This window comes from Calidris pugnax, unplaced genomic scaffold (genome assembly GCF_001431845.1).
Source record: "Calidris pugnax isolate Ruff unplaced genomic scaffold, ASM143184v1 scaffold24, whole genome shotgun sequence".
In the NCBI taxonomy this organism is placed as follows: Eukaryota; Metazoa; Chordata; class Aves; order Charadriiformes; family Scolopacidae; genus Calidris; species Calidris pugnax.
Genome location: NW_015090922.1, coordinates 37,352,008 through 37,366,103, shown reverse-complemented (window position 1 = coordinate 37,366,103; position 14,096 = coordinate 37,352,008). Strand labels below are relative to the sequence as shown.

Sequence of the window (14,096 nt, the reverse complement as noted above, 5' to 3'; positions counted from 1 at the left end):
CAAGGTTTGCATTGACATCAATTATGGTGCAGTTACTGATGTTTGTATACTATAATTTATTCATTAGAGGAATTAAATACAGGGTGTGAGGAAAAGATTCCTATAACAAAGATGCAAATGGGAAATTATATGAAAGAAAAAGTGTTGGAATAGAAGAATGAAGCTTGCCAAATATACGTTGGTTCCGTATCTGAGGTTTGGATTTTACAAGACTGATTTGACTGTGTTAGAGGAGGAATGTCAAGAGATCGCAGGTCTGTTATGAATCTCTTCCTTTGAGCCTTGTCAGTCAAATGCTTTTCATATGTACCGATGTTCAGTTCTTTAAATCATTCAGAATATTTCCTAAACGCCACAGCAAATTAGCGAAGTTTGTAAGATCAACAAGTTTATGCAAAGCATTTCTTCATCAGTTCCCATTTGTGATCAGTTCTAAATACAGTACTTTAAATAAATATTTAATATGGAAAAAATCTGGTTCATTAACCTTTAAGACTCATTCCCATTTAATTTATATTCCTCCTACAGAGCACATGAATTTACTTGTACTGATTGTGCCTCCTCCTTTGTGACATGACTGTTCCTAAATGTCACTGTCACTATAAACTACACTATTGTGATTGCATGTACAGCAATAAATGAGTGTTTAACAGAATGCATGCAATGTAGTATGTAACATGTCATTAGTATTATTTTGCTAATTTGTTTCATTGAAGACACCAACAAAAAAACCACAATCAAATACTAAGGCATCTGAAACCTTAGTGTAGATCTGACAAGTTGTAGCTTTAATGTCTGATTTTTCATCAAAGTATATTTTGAGTTCCCAAAAAACATTTTATTCAAGAAGTTTATAAATACTAGTTTTTCTTTAACATTATAGGATTTTGAAAGGATACTTCATGTACTTTTTAAATGTTCTTTTTTTCGGATTTAAAAATGACTTCATTAAATTGTTTGCACAGGCTTTCCGACATTCATAGTGTATTAGGATGATTGCAGTTTATTGCACTGTTAGTGTTATACATTTACATGCAAAAAGCCAAAACCTGGAGTACATTCAATGTTTTCAAGATTACAAAATTTTAAGTTAGTATTCTTTCACTGCTTTTACTGGTTTACAGCTAGTATTTGGCAGTGCATTAAGGCAACTAAGTGATTAGGTATTAAGTCCTGTGGAGTTTCTAGAATAAAAAGTATTCAGTAGATTTTAACTGAATATACCTTTTAAAAAAACCCTTCAACTTTCTTCTCTGGAGGCTAATAAGTAAGCAGTGTACAGCTTCCATTTCTCCTTTTGTTTCGTTTGACATTGTAAATGGCTACTTCTTGGCTGCATATATCTATTCCAACAGAAGATGTTCTCTTAGTAGAGGGCCTGCCTGGAGAACCAGTCATCCGGTGTGATGGTCCATATACAATAAAGAAGGGTGTATGAATTTCTCAGTATCAGCTAGTGTATGTATATCCTCCTGAATTATATCAGCATGGGGAATAAGATTGGTATCTGTGGAATCCTTATGTAGAAGAAGAATCTGTACCATATATGCCACTAAAAATATAATTCATTCCATACTTCTGAGAGAGGCTGGAGTCATAATAATAATAAGGTAAATTCTATGCTATCTGCCCAGAGTAGTAAAAAAAAATAAAAAAGTTATTTATGAAACACAATAAGGGTCTTACCTAATTGTAATAAGGTGTTAACATTTTCAGGGCAGTGAAAAGCATTCCATTATAAAGCATATTATGCAGAATATTTTTGGCAGTCCGTATAATTAACAAATTTTCCATATTGAGGAAATCCATAGAGGAGTCTCATACTGGAGGTCTTGTGACACAGTTGTTATACCTGCCTTCTGTTCCTGTTTTATTGGCATTAAGGTACATGGTGTGTACCTAAAACTGCAGGGTTTGTAAATATGCAACCTTCCAGCAACAAAAAGTGCATTTCAGCCTGCTGATTTATGGGCAATTGTTGTGGGTCTCACACCTCACAGCAGCCCGTGTTATTAGCCTTGGTGAAAGTAATTTGTCAGTTTCTTTGCTGCCTCTGCAATATTTTCTCATACTTCACCTAGTTTTTCCCAAACCAATATTTGATTCATGTCAAACGCAAAGTACTGTAAGTGTTAATTTACTTGGATGATGTCTTCAGGGATACTTCAGGACCTTACCTTACTACTACAGCTCAATTAGGATGCAACTCTCGGTTTTGTGATTACTGTCAGTGAGGAGCCACCAGTGAAGGTTGTGATTCAGAGCAAGAACTTGACATGGGCGTTCAGAGGTTATATCTACAGTGTGAAGCTATGCTCCCAGATTTGGTTTGTGTATGAATTCCAGATGACTTTTGACTTCGTGTTGGCATGAGGCAAATCCTGACCTGTACACTGATTTGAGAGTAAGGACACCAAACTGCTCAAGTTTGAATGGAGCTGTGTTGTGCTCAAATAGGTCATCTAACAGGCAAGTTACAGGCACCAGGGTTATGGGGCACTGTAAATCTCACTTAACCTTCAATCTAAACGTATCCTAAATTGCCCTCTATAAGAACCTGTCTCTCTTCATTACTGTAGAGTGAGCTTCAAGAGACAAACCTCACTACTCTGGGGCATTTAGATAGGTGGTGAGATTTTTGAGGCCTTCACCTCCTGTTGGATTAGGATGTCAGCTGCTGTAATCCTCTTGTCTTTATTGCTGAATTATTTTAGCACAAAATTTTTTTGTATTCTATCATGTGGTAATGCAGATAAAACCAAAGCTGCTCCAAAATTCAATACAGAAGGTGAGGAAAATTAATTGCATTTATGTCAACTGCCTGTGATGCAAGACTGGGACAAATTAATCTCTGGTGACCTCTTTGGTCCATTGATTTCTTTGGTGTTATATTAAGGAAGAACAAGATCCATTATCTATTCGATTGCTAGGAAATAAAGAAAAAATCTGTGATTAAATATAACCTTATAATTAGTTGTAGTACTGCTTATTTTATATACATGAAAAAATAGACTCTATTATTGTGGCTATTAGAGCACGTCAAATCTCAGATGAAGTCTACTTCAGTAGAGGAGTTATTTTTTCTACTTTATGCCAAAATTATGTCTCATTGAAATACCAGTCATCCAAGCTGAATAACGAAGGCAACATGTTTTGATTTTGGGAACTAGAAACCTTTGCTTTCTCCTGATGTGTCATAGCATTTTTGCCTTTTCAAGAGCAGTGTTTTATTTGTTAGGTTCATCGTTTCATATCTGTGTTTCTACAGAACAAAAATAATAGATCAAGTTGTTGTACAAGCATCTTTTTTTCAGAAGTACCCCAAAAGTAAATTATTAGACTTGAGCCCATTTCAAGAATTGTCCTTTCAGTGTATTAACAGGTATGAATATTAGTATTATGTTAATTAGCAGTTATATGAATGCTGACAAGCTCATGAAACCTTGAGGGTGTTTATTTAATTTATTTCAGCTGAACCAAGTTTAAACTTGTTTCTGAGAGGTTTTGTGATCGTTGAAGTACTACTGACCAGCTGAGAGCTACAGTTCCACAAGCTGGGATGTATTTAAGAAGACAGAGTTTCATGGTGTGACCTTGTTATTCAAAATTCCTAAAACATCATCTGTTTACATATTTTTCAGGATTATTGCTGTTGCATTTGTGAATGTAAAGACATATGCTAAGCAATTTGCCTTAAGTAGAAGCTGACACGGTGCTAACAGCACTAGAAGCCTGCAAGGCCTGGGGGAGAGGAGAGAAAATATAACAATTTAGTGTAACAACTGTCAGCTGTGAGAGAGCAGCAGCGTTGCTCCATCAGCCACTCTGCTTTAGGGATCTTCCATTCATACAGCTCCTTGTTTTGCCTGGACTGAGAGTGGAATTTCTGCGACATACGTAGCACTAGGCACAATATGCTGGTAGGTTGAAATGCGACTACAATAGTACATCTGTAAGTTGTTTGTGACTTATAGGCTCACAAGCAGTTGTTGGTTTAGGGAGCAGGGTTTTTTTCCATTGTATGTGGAAAGCATCTAGTGTTACAGTCCTACACTAGAAATAGATAAACAATATAGTGACAAAGCAATGGTTAAATGAAACATTGATATATATTGGTTAAATTTAACCATTTAACAATGGTTAAATGAAACATTGACACTATAAAATGTAAAGAAGGGGACCAGCCACTCTTTTTGCTTCTATTTGAACAGAAAGGAGATAGGATGTACCGTCGGTGGGCCATTATAACATCTGAACTCTTCTCCCTTTCAGCGCAATCCTCCCATTCTGGTGAATGATCTGTTTGAAGATATCAAAGATGGGGTAATGCTAATTGCCCTTTTGGAGGTTCTTTCAGGGCAGAAGCTGGTAAGAACTTCCTTCCTTCTGAATATACTTGATAGTTGCATAACTTCTCTAGCATGTGGTTTTCTAATATGTTTCTGTATTTGAATACTGTAATAAACTGACTCTTACGTAGCAAAATAAGTTTATTCATAGAGTGGGCTATCTGGGTAGAACCCCCCCAAAAGATGATTACAGATAATGTCCTTGATTTTATGTTTTCTATTAATTTTTTTCTTATTAGTTCATAAAAATTGCTCATTTTTATTAATCTTTGTGGTTCATCTTTGTTACTACTATGACACAACAAGGTCTAAACTGCAAGGTGTTTCTATACATCTTGAAGAAATGATAGTGTTTTTCCTGTTAAATTTGCATCTTTCTCTCTAGAAAAAAAAATAAATAGGTGAGCCTCTCAAATTTCATGGGGATTTTATATCCATTTACTTTGACAACTGCTCTGCTACTGTAAAGAACCTTACCTGATGCCAAAAGGGCTTTTCACAGCCAGGGTGTGTACAGAGGCCATGGTGCATACAGGGCAAATAAACTGTCTCTTGGGTGCCAGGCTAGTTTTGGCAATATGATACAGGAGAAAACCAAAAGGGTTTTAGTCCAAGGGCTCTGACTTTTTCCAGACCAGCTCAGAGATCTGCTGGCAGCATCTGAAATAGTAGAGCAAGAGTCCATCATTTGGCTTGCTCTAGGGTTCAGGCAGTACCGGTTTCCTCACATGCAGGCAATTTGGAAGTGCCACACTTTTGCCCCTTTTTCGTACTTTATGTCCGTTTTGATTGCAGGTGATACCTAAGATTAGGTAGTAATTCAGACTGGAAGAGTGATTTTACTACAAAACGGGGAAAAAAGCTATGCTTTCAAGTGTGTTTCTGCTCTGTTGAAACATACCGGTTTCTGTTCTTCCGAGACAGAAAGTCTCCCTCTTGTGGCAAAACAGAAGAAGTAAGGAAAAGAATTTTAATGATGGCACCTGTTACAATGAAATTTATCCTGCCTACATTAATTAATGAAAGAACAGAATCAGAATAATGTCTGGTTAATTTAGAGATCATATATAGCAGAATATGATATTCTTTCGCAAATGCAAGAGGAATTTCAGAATCTATACCAAGCCTTTGTTAAATCCATTTTTAACTTTATGAAGACAAATTTAAATGATAGTAGTTGTATATTTGCATTTCAATGTAAGATTCAGTAGGGAATTTAATTCCACTGTAGAGTATTAGAAACCTAAGACGTGTTCTTGATTTAATTCAAAGAATTCTGTCCTTTTTAGCCTACATGTCTGAAGTTCAGCAAAATTCATTGTTCAGTGAGGGTTTGTGACAGTTGGCTTTTTCAGTCACTAATGAAGAATGAGAGAGAATGGATAAAAATCCTCTAGGTAGAATGTCTCCACTGCAGACAGATTTTTAAAAATAGCAACCACCTTGGCTTCTCCTTTGCAGGCAAAAATATTTTACTGAGAGAATGTTACTTTCTCTCAAATAAATATATATCTATGTGTGTATAAAAATAGTAGTAGTTTATTTTAGATAAGAAAACCAGTTCTCTGATGAAGTTTATGGTTTGAAGCTGACAGCTTGCATCCTGAGGCTATTAAGACATATATAACTTTTTAATAATAGAAGTATCACATTTATGTCCCCTATATCTGTCAGTCCTCCCTTTTGGTATATGCAAAGGTATAATTCAGCTGTTCCAAGGAACATTTTTATGTGTAAGTCAGACTATGGTAGGTACATAGGCATCTGTAATGATCTGGAACTTCATTTTTTGCAGCAAATTGTTATAAATCTAATTGGAGTTTATGTACACTGTTCTTTCTCTTTAAGCCTTGTGAGCAAGGACGTCATCTGAAGAGAATTCACTGGGTTGCCAACATTGGCACAGCTCTTAAGTTTCTAGAAGGAAGACGGGTAGGTTTGGTAGCACTTAGTCCAGGTTTTCCTGGATTTTTTTTTTCCTTCTTATTTTCTTTATCTCCTTAAATATATGATTTGTATCCAATTACCTGCTCTTATTCTCCAAAATTTGAGCTATGTATGCAGTCTTCAGTAATGTATAGGGTAAAACTTCTGGGTTTTTTATTATTATTATTATTTAGAATCACCTTGAATGATCTTGTTCCTTTTTCTGTTTTAATGTATTCTTCACCTCCTCATGTTCCCTACTTTCCTGTTGCTGTTCTCAGCAAAGAACAATGATCTTCAGCTCAATGCAGGCATTCATTTATAATTAAAAGAATATAGATTTATAGACTTCACTAAGTTGTACATGCAAAACTCTACTCCCTAAAAGTACATATATGAAAGTTTAGAACAGCGTGACCCCTTATTAGACTGGCAGGACTTCAGTCTTATTCCTGGATTGGTTCTGGTAATATCAGTGCTGGGGCCATATTAGAAATTAAACAAAATATTTTATAAATTTAACAAAAGACAGAAAACCTAAAAGCTCGATGTGATCTATGTATGAATATAAAATAAAAGCAATCTACTTCTACCCTTTTTCCTGACTTTTCTCTGTCTGTATTGTAATGACTTGTATCTGGGGTTTTTTTCTTAGACTGAACATATTTTGTTCTTCTAATTTCTGCATTTCAGATACATTTTTATCAATGCGGGTGTAACACCTGATGAATTTCATGTCTACAGTACTGTACGGCAGGAGTTGGGTTTTGGCATTCTTTGCCTCTCTTTAACCCTGTGGCATCTTCACTTAATTATATTTCTGTTACAGGGGAAACAATCTGAGCAGGTGCCTATAGAAAGAAACCTATAAGAGAATTTTTTTAAACTGAAAAATGTATATCAAAAGTAAAGACAAATATATTCCCACAGCAAATTCCATCTTTAGCTCACAATTTCACTAGTTTACGTAGTACAGATTGTTAATACAAACCATATCATATGGAGCCTGCAAGTGGAAGCTTAGATATGGAGAGAGCTTTCTGGTGAGACCTGTATAACCCAAGACAAGGCTGGGGTGGTGACTAAAAGCAATGCTTCCCTAGTTTAATGTCCAATGCAGTGCTGACAGCTTTGAATGACCCAGCTGAGATCCCAGAAATAATACAGTGGTGCAGCTGAATAACTGACACAGCCGAGGATTAAGATGGAACCCCAGAAATAGAGCACTGTATTTTTGCATATGATGTCTGAATATTTTTATCTGGGCTTAGTTATTTGTGTATGTACTTTGTGCCAATATACCAGATTTTCCTCTAGAGGGAGTTGGAAATATGCAGTGTGTCAGGTAGATCGGTCGGTGTGCATTAGCAGGTGGTCTCCAGCCTGAATCCAGCCTGAAGGATTTATCTATCCAGCCTGTCACCCTTTTCCTCCCCGAGGGGGCAGGGATGCTGTTGAGACCAGAAATGCCTCCTCAGCAGGTGAGTGCAGTCCCTGGTCTGCACTCAAAGGCGAAGGAAGGGATGGGTGGCTGTGCTTTGGGGAGTGCCAACTGGATCTTCTTCCTCCATGGGCTCTCCCATAAGTAAAGGTTATTACAGGCATTAATCAGCTTCCTATTTTCACTGTCCAAACAGACTTCTGCAACAGATTAACAGATATCGGGCACAACCTGTTTATTTCATGGTTCTGAAAAGTTTATTTTGTGGTTTTAGAGTCTTTTTAATGGAGTATAAGACAAAGGTAACACAATAACTAGACTAGATAGACTATGCTTCTATGAACAGTAGCCTAATCAGAAGCTTTAGCTGAGTCCTTGTAAATCTTTTGATCTGTAATGCATATAAGAAAAAACTCACTTTCTAAAAAAAGAGAGAATGAGATTCTTGTTATAATTTTCTTCAGGTATGTAATAGAAAATTTTCCTTATTGACTGGTAGAGAGGCAAGCAATGTCAATTTTTGCAGAATGTTGTCAGGTTTCTTGGAGATGATTATAAATAAACTTGTGGGGATTTCTCCTCCAACTCTTCCCAAGAAGCCTGTGGAGTTTTAATTTTGTAAAAAGCTTCACAGCCCTGAACAACAATATTTTGTTTGCTCTTGACTTTATCTAGTGGCTTTCCGGCTGCTGCTTCAGGGAACTACAGTCTTGTACTATTTCTGTTTTGGGGAGACAAATGAGGTCACCTAAAGTAATTTTCCTGCTTTTCTTTGACCTTTGTCTGTGAACCTGCTTGCAGTACACAAGCAATTTAGCAGCTCTTCATACTTAGATCATGATTTATAGCAGACTTCTAGTTTTGCTGAGAAAAGAAGTATTAATATATTTCCTAATTTTCCAATACTGCCTGGTTTGTTCCATTTCCTTGAGTGTTATCTACCTGTTAATTTATTTTTGATATACTCTTTATCCCCTCCTTTACTGCCTTTTATCTTATGAACTTATTTTAGGGTGATATCAGACTATAGATAAGCATTTGGAGTTGAGTGTCATGGAATCTCTTCCTGTTTCTATTGATAAACTGCATGTCACCTTGGACAACTCATTTTTTCCTAGTCTTTTGTTTAAACATATCTATAATCAGGTTTGTCTTGCAAAGGAGCTTTAATCAGTGATGGTAATATCCTTGCCAAAAAAAGGGTCTCTACTGGAAAACTGTGGCATTCTTTTTTTCCCTTATCTTTATTTTATGTTTTCTTACCCATACTTTTCCTTTTCTTATTTATTCTTAAACTCATTTTTACCCTTCCATTGCAAATCTGTTAGAATTATAGCAAGAAACTCCTGCATGATTTAAAATCTGTTACGGATAATTTAATTATTTTTCCTTATTGAGTTGTAAGATGTGCAAAAATGTACTTTCTTTGCATTATAAAAGTAAATTAATGCATTTACCTGATAGTTAATAATTTAAAACTTATTTTTATATCATCTTTTTCCCTTTGCTTTTCATGCTAGTCCGTATACAGAGGATCTCCGGTTTGTACAATGGTTCTATATAATTTTTATTGTTTTTTCTACTTGAAATTAATTTTTTTTTTCTATGAATAATATCATGCAATAGTCTTAAAAATTTTTCATTGCCTATAGATATACTTGTCTGAAAGGTGAAAATGCACCATTCAATGTTTTTTTTAATTAGGAAATTTGTTGTTTGATTGCAGAAATGCATTTAAAATATAAAATCTACTTGAAATGCTTTTCATAATTGTTATCGTTCCTTGTGTGTGGGAGTAACACGTGTTTTCTTTCCTATATAGATTAAGCTTGTCAACATAAACTCAACTGATATTGCTGATGGCAGGCCTTCTATCGTGCTTGGCTTGGTGTGGACCATAATTTTATATTTTCAGGTACTACACTTTTTATATTTCAGTGTAGCTTGCTCAAGTAATGGTTCAGATCATCATTTCATATGAACTGGTGTAGTGCTAAGTTACTTAACAGTTAACTGAGAATCTGATCCTCAGTAAAGCAACAGTTGGTAGGAACACTTCGCGTTTGGTAAAATTAAATACTTGGGTTTGGATTGGTCTGGGCTTATCCTTCATCACTGGAACATATTATTCCACTTTTTATGAAGAATACAATAGAGAATCAAAAGAAAAGAATAGAATTGTGGATTCTTTGCACAAGTACCTTTAGCAACCTCAGTGATGATTGTGCTGTATGTCTAATTCCAGTGTATATGGTGTCAGACGGTAATTATTTTCAGACAATACGTGTGAACATGCTGTTTTCTCTAGGAAATGCAGATATTTGCAAGGAAAAAATTTAGTTGTGAATGGTGTAGATGGAGGGGGTTTGAATTTGAAAAGGAGAAATCATTTGCATTCTGCTGAAGTTAGGTGGGAGGGAAAAATCCTGTCCATATGAGTTAAAAAAATGAGTCACTGCTCAAAAATTAAAAAAACCAACTGACTGTTGCTCTTCTTTATGGTTCAGATGTGGTGTTCTCCTAAGCACCAACCAGTGCGATGCCTCAGTGGTTCAGATCTCCTTCTCAGAAAAAAAGTTACCCAGAATTATATTAATATAATTTTAATTTATAGGTCATTGAGATGAATGGTGAAAATTATGCTTCTCAGAGTTACTGAAACTCTAGTTCTCTGCTTCAGTTTTACTTGGGTCATCTTTTGAGCTTTCCTTCAGTTGTCACAATCAGAGACATCATTTTAACATGAATGAAAGCAGAAATGCACGGTTCTCTTTGTTGCAGACTCCTTCTGCGATGTGACTTTGTTCTTTAAGTAGACAGCATAGAGAATCTCGCAATGTCCTCTGGATATTACCTTTTGCATGTTAAAAAACCAGATTGTTAGTCAACTTGATGTTCTTAAAAGAGTCAAGTTAATGAAAGTCATGGTGCAAATAACTGTCGTACAGCCTTGGCAAGCGCTACTAATGCTCTTTGCCAGCAATACATTCACTATTCCTTCACAAGGTGCCTCTAAGCAAAGCCACAATCGAATTTGTGCCAAAACAGTACAATGGTAAATAAAGAACTATCCAGATGATATCATTGAGGACACTTCCATTCTTTAATTAAGTGAGCCTCCTCTGAAATTAGTGGAGCGTTTTATAATTTGAATTCAAGCTAAATGTAAGCCATTGTCTCCTATTTAAATGGTAATTTTTCATACTAGATAACATGACACACTTGCATATTGTTCAAGCTGTAGGGCATCAAGAAAGTCAATGATTGCTAGATCTTCTCTACTTCTGAGAAGTAGAGACCATTTTCTGTGTACTTGTTCAAGCTGTAGGGCATCAAGAAAGTCAGTGATTGCTAGATCTTCTCTACTTCTGAAATTAAGACCATTTTCTGTGTATATACGTTAGTATTTTTGAAGCTACTTTAGTGTACTGTTAAATAAAACGCAGCATGTTAATCATAGCTTCTGCCCAGCTTTATTTCTTCAGATGTGTTAGGAAGCTATTTAAGAAACTGGTGAGAGTTAAGAAGATTATCTACAAACAATCCATTTTTTCCCCACAGATTGAAGAGCTTACCAGCAACCTCCCACAGCTGCAGCCGATGTCTAGCAGCGCTTCTTCTGTGGAGAGTGTTGTCAGCTCAGAGACTGCGAGTCCCCCGAGCAAACGGAAGGTGGTAACCAAGGTCCAAGGAAGCGCCAGGAAGGCTTTGTTAAAATGGATACAGTACACAGCAGCGAAGTAAGTAACCTAAAAAGAAACTGAGTTCATATCTAAATGCAACCTTTTTCTTCAGATTCTAAACACTCTTGGTTAGGGATTGTCCTTTTGCTCTGTGTTTCTGTAGCACCTCCCCACAATTATATTCCTTTTGACAACTGAGGCAGCTAATTGTTGCCACCGTACAACAAGCAAATAATAAATAACAATTTGCATTAATTTTACAAGCAATCATATTTTCTAGTTTCTGAATAATGAATGGGATTATCTTTGACAGAATGAGGAACTGAAAGGGCAATTAGGTGTCTGAATGACAATGTATTAGTCCTGCTGCCAAAATGCTTGATGTGACAATGTAAGTCCCACACTGACTTAGCATTCTTCAGTGACAGTGCTTGTCGAAGCACTAAATTCTGGCACTTGCTGCTGAAAGGCAGGTGATGAAAAATTATTAATATCCTTCTGCAGTTTTGTGATGCAGGGACAAAAATACAAAAATGCCGTGAATATTCATTCTTTTTAATCCATGTTCTTTTGTAGTTATTTCTTGCCATCTCTTATTAACTTAAGAATTTTATCCTTTATTTGGTATAATTATTCCACTTTTGCTCTGCTTCCAAAAAAGGTATTAAGAAAAAAGCATAAATTACATCGAAGATATAGTAGGAGTTTGATGGCTTCCACAGTAAGAAAATAAACATCAAAGATGTAAAAGAACAAAATGGGTTTATTTGTTCAAATTATGGAATCGCTACTATTTGAAGAGATCAGTCACGTGCAAAATGTGGAGGTGAAATGGCCAGTTATGGAATGGTGCCTGAAAGAAAAGAAATGCAATTTTAAAGATACAGACTTTGTCCAATTACTGTAAACGCAGTAATTTATAGTGAAGTACAGTCTAATTTGGCATTCTTCCTATTGCAGTGTTGTCAGTAGGAGACGGGCAACTGGAAGTGATAAGCTGCAATTTCCACACATGTAAACAAGAAAAATACAAACATAAATGAAACTGTTCATAGATAAATAGAGTTCATAAACGAAACTGTTAACGTCATTGGGAAGAGTAGTGAAATTTATTGAAAGAAGCCTAGAAGAAGGATGGTACACTTTGCCTAGCCTTGCTTCACATTGTAATTTGCAAGGGCTAGCTCATTAAAGTCAGTGAAACTGTTTCACTGATCACAGTGAGCTTTGAATGAAGCTTTCATTCAGTTGCTGTTACTGTGGACCACCCAATGGCAACACTACATCAGTGTCTGTGTGTCCTCAAAGGAAGTCTGGATGCTCAAAGTGAAAAAACTAAAAAAAACCAGGACCACCGTACCTTTCAGAATTACTTTTAGAAGAAGCAGTCAGAAGTGTGATTCAGTTCTGACTACTTTCTCATTGTGTATTGTTATTTCTTGATCATTAGTGTTTATTGGACACTAGTGTTTAGTGGACATGTGAGAGTTTTGGGTGTATAAAATTATAATATCACTCGTGCTTTTGGTAAGAACATAAAGAAACTAGGATGTTACATTTTCACCTGAACAGCAGTGATGTCACTGCTCATGCTTTCATTGTAAATGATAACAGATTAATGCAGTCTTGGGTTTTTTTTCATATGACACTGAGGTACTTAACTGACTGCAGTAGTTATAATGGAGGGAGATGTGAAGCACATTATACTGAGGGAAAGAATAGTGAATGGAGCTGCGTGCATCCACAGCCTTTATGTGTGTCGTACAAGAACCTTGAGAGCCTTGGGGCACTTCATTTTTTCAAAATACCATTGACTTATTGTCACTGGAGACAAATACAGCATGTATACAACAACAAAAAAACTCTTGGATCTTCATAGGCAGAAATGAGTTTGTGCAGTGAGTGGATGGAGCTGTAGTCAACCTTATTAAGACTGCAGGAACAAAAGATGGCCTAGGTTCAATGATGGGTAGCCACTGTGTGGAGCATCCTGTCTCCTCCCCTATTTCACTTAGCCCTGATGTTGTCAAAAGCCACTTTTTTTTTTTCTTCTCATATTCTTTAGGCAAGTTGGAATTGAAATCAAAGATTTTGGACAAAGTTGGAGGAGTGGTGTTGCATTTCATTCCGTTATTCATGCTATCCGCCCAGATTTAGTGGACATGGACAAAGTGAGAGGAAGATCAAATAGAGAAAACCTGGAAGAAGCCTTCACAATCGCAGAAGCAGAACTAGGAATTCCAAGGCTTCTTGATCCAGAAGGTACCTAATGCGTAGTTGAAAAAAGTTTGTGCTACTTGCATGGGTTCAATCAGATGTAGTAATTCATAGTGTTTAGACATTTAAGGAGCATTTTGTGCTATTCAGTTAAAAATTAATTTCCCATGTTCTATACTTGTCTAGATGTGGATGTTGACAAGCCAGATGAAAAGTCTGTCATGACCTATGTAGCCCAGTTTTTGAAGTACTATCCTGATCCTCATCATACAGTGACTGATGTGCAGGAGAATGACGTAAGTTTTTCTCGCGTTACTGTACAAATCAGTTTATCATGAGGGGAGCTTTATAAATACATTTAATAGCTCTCATAGTTTATTATGTTTCCTTTTGATGAGCACTTCAAGTGAAAAGCAAGCACAATAAGAAAATTAGGAAAGGTTATCTAAGAGTAAATGAATCAGTGTTTCAGATGTTTAC

General features: G+C 36.1%; 1 protein-coding gene across 1 annotated transcript in view; it reads left to right on the top strand.

The window, feature by feature from the left end:
* Positions 1-14,096, top strand: part of SYNE1 (spectrin repeat containing, nuclear envelope 1) — a 315,179-nt gene that overhangs the window by 50,518 nt on the left and 250,565 nt on the right. The window contains exons 3-9 of the mRNA XM_014950654.1: positions 4,273-4,368; positions 6,198-6,281; positions 9,237-9,257; positions 9,539-9,631; positions 11,278-11,456; positions 13,465-13,661; positions 13,803-13,912. Coding sequence (XP_014806140.1) covers positions 4,273-4,368; positions 6,198-6,281; positions 9,237-9,257; positions 9,539-9,631; positions 11,278-11,456; positions 13,465-13,661; positions 13,803-13,912 — 780 coding nt within the window. The remainder of the gene's footprint in view (positions 1-4,272; positions 4,369-6,197; positions 6,282-9,236; positions 9,258-9,538; positions 9,632-11,277; positions 11,457-13,464; positions 13,662-13,802; positions 13,913-14,096) is intronic.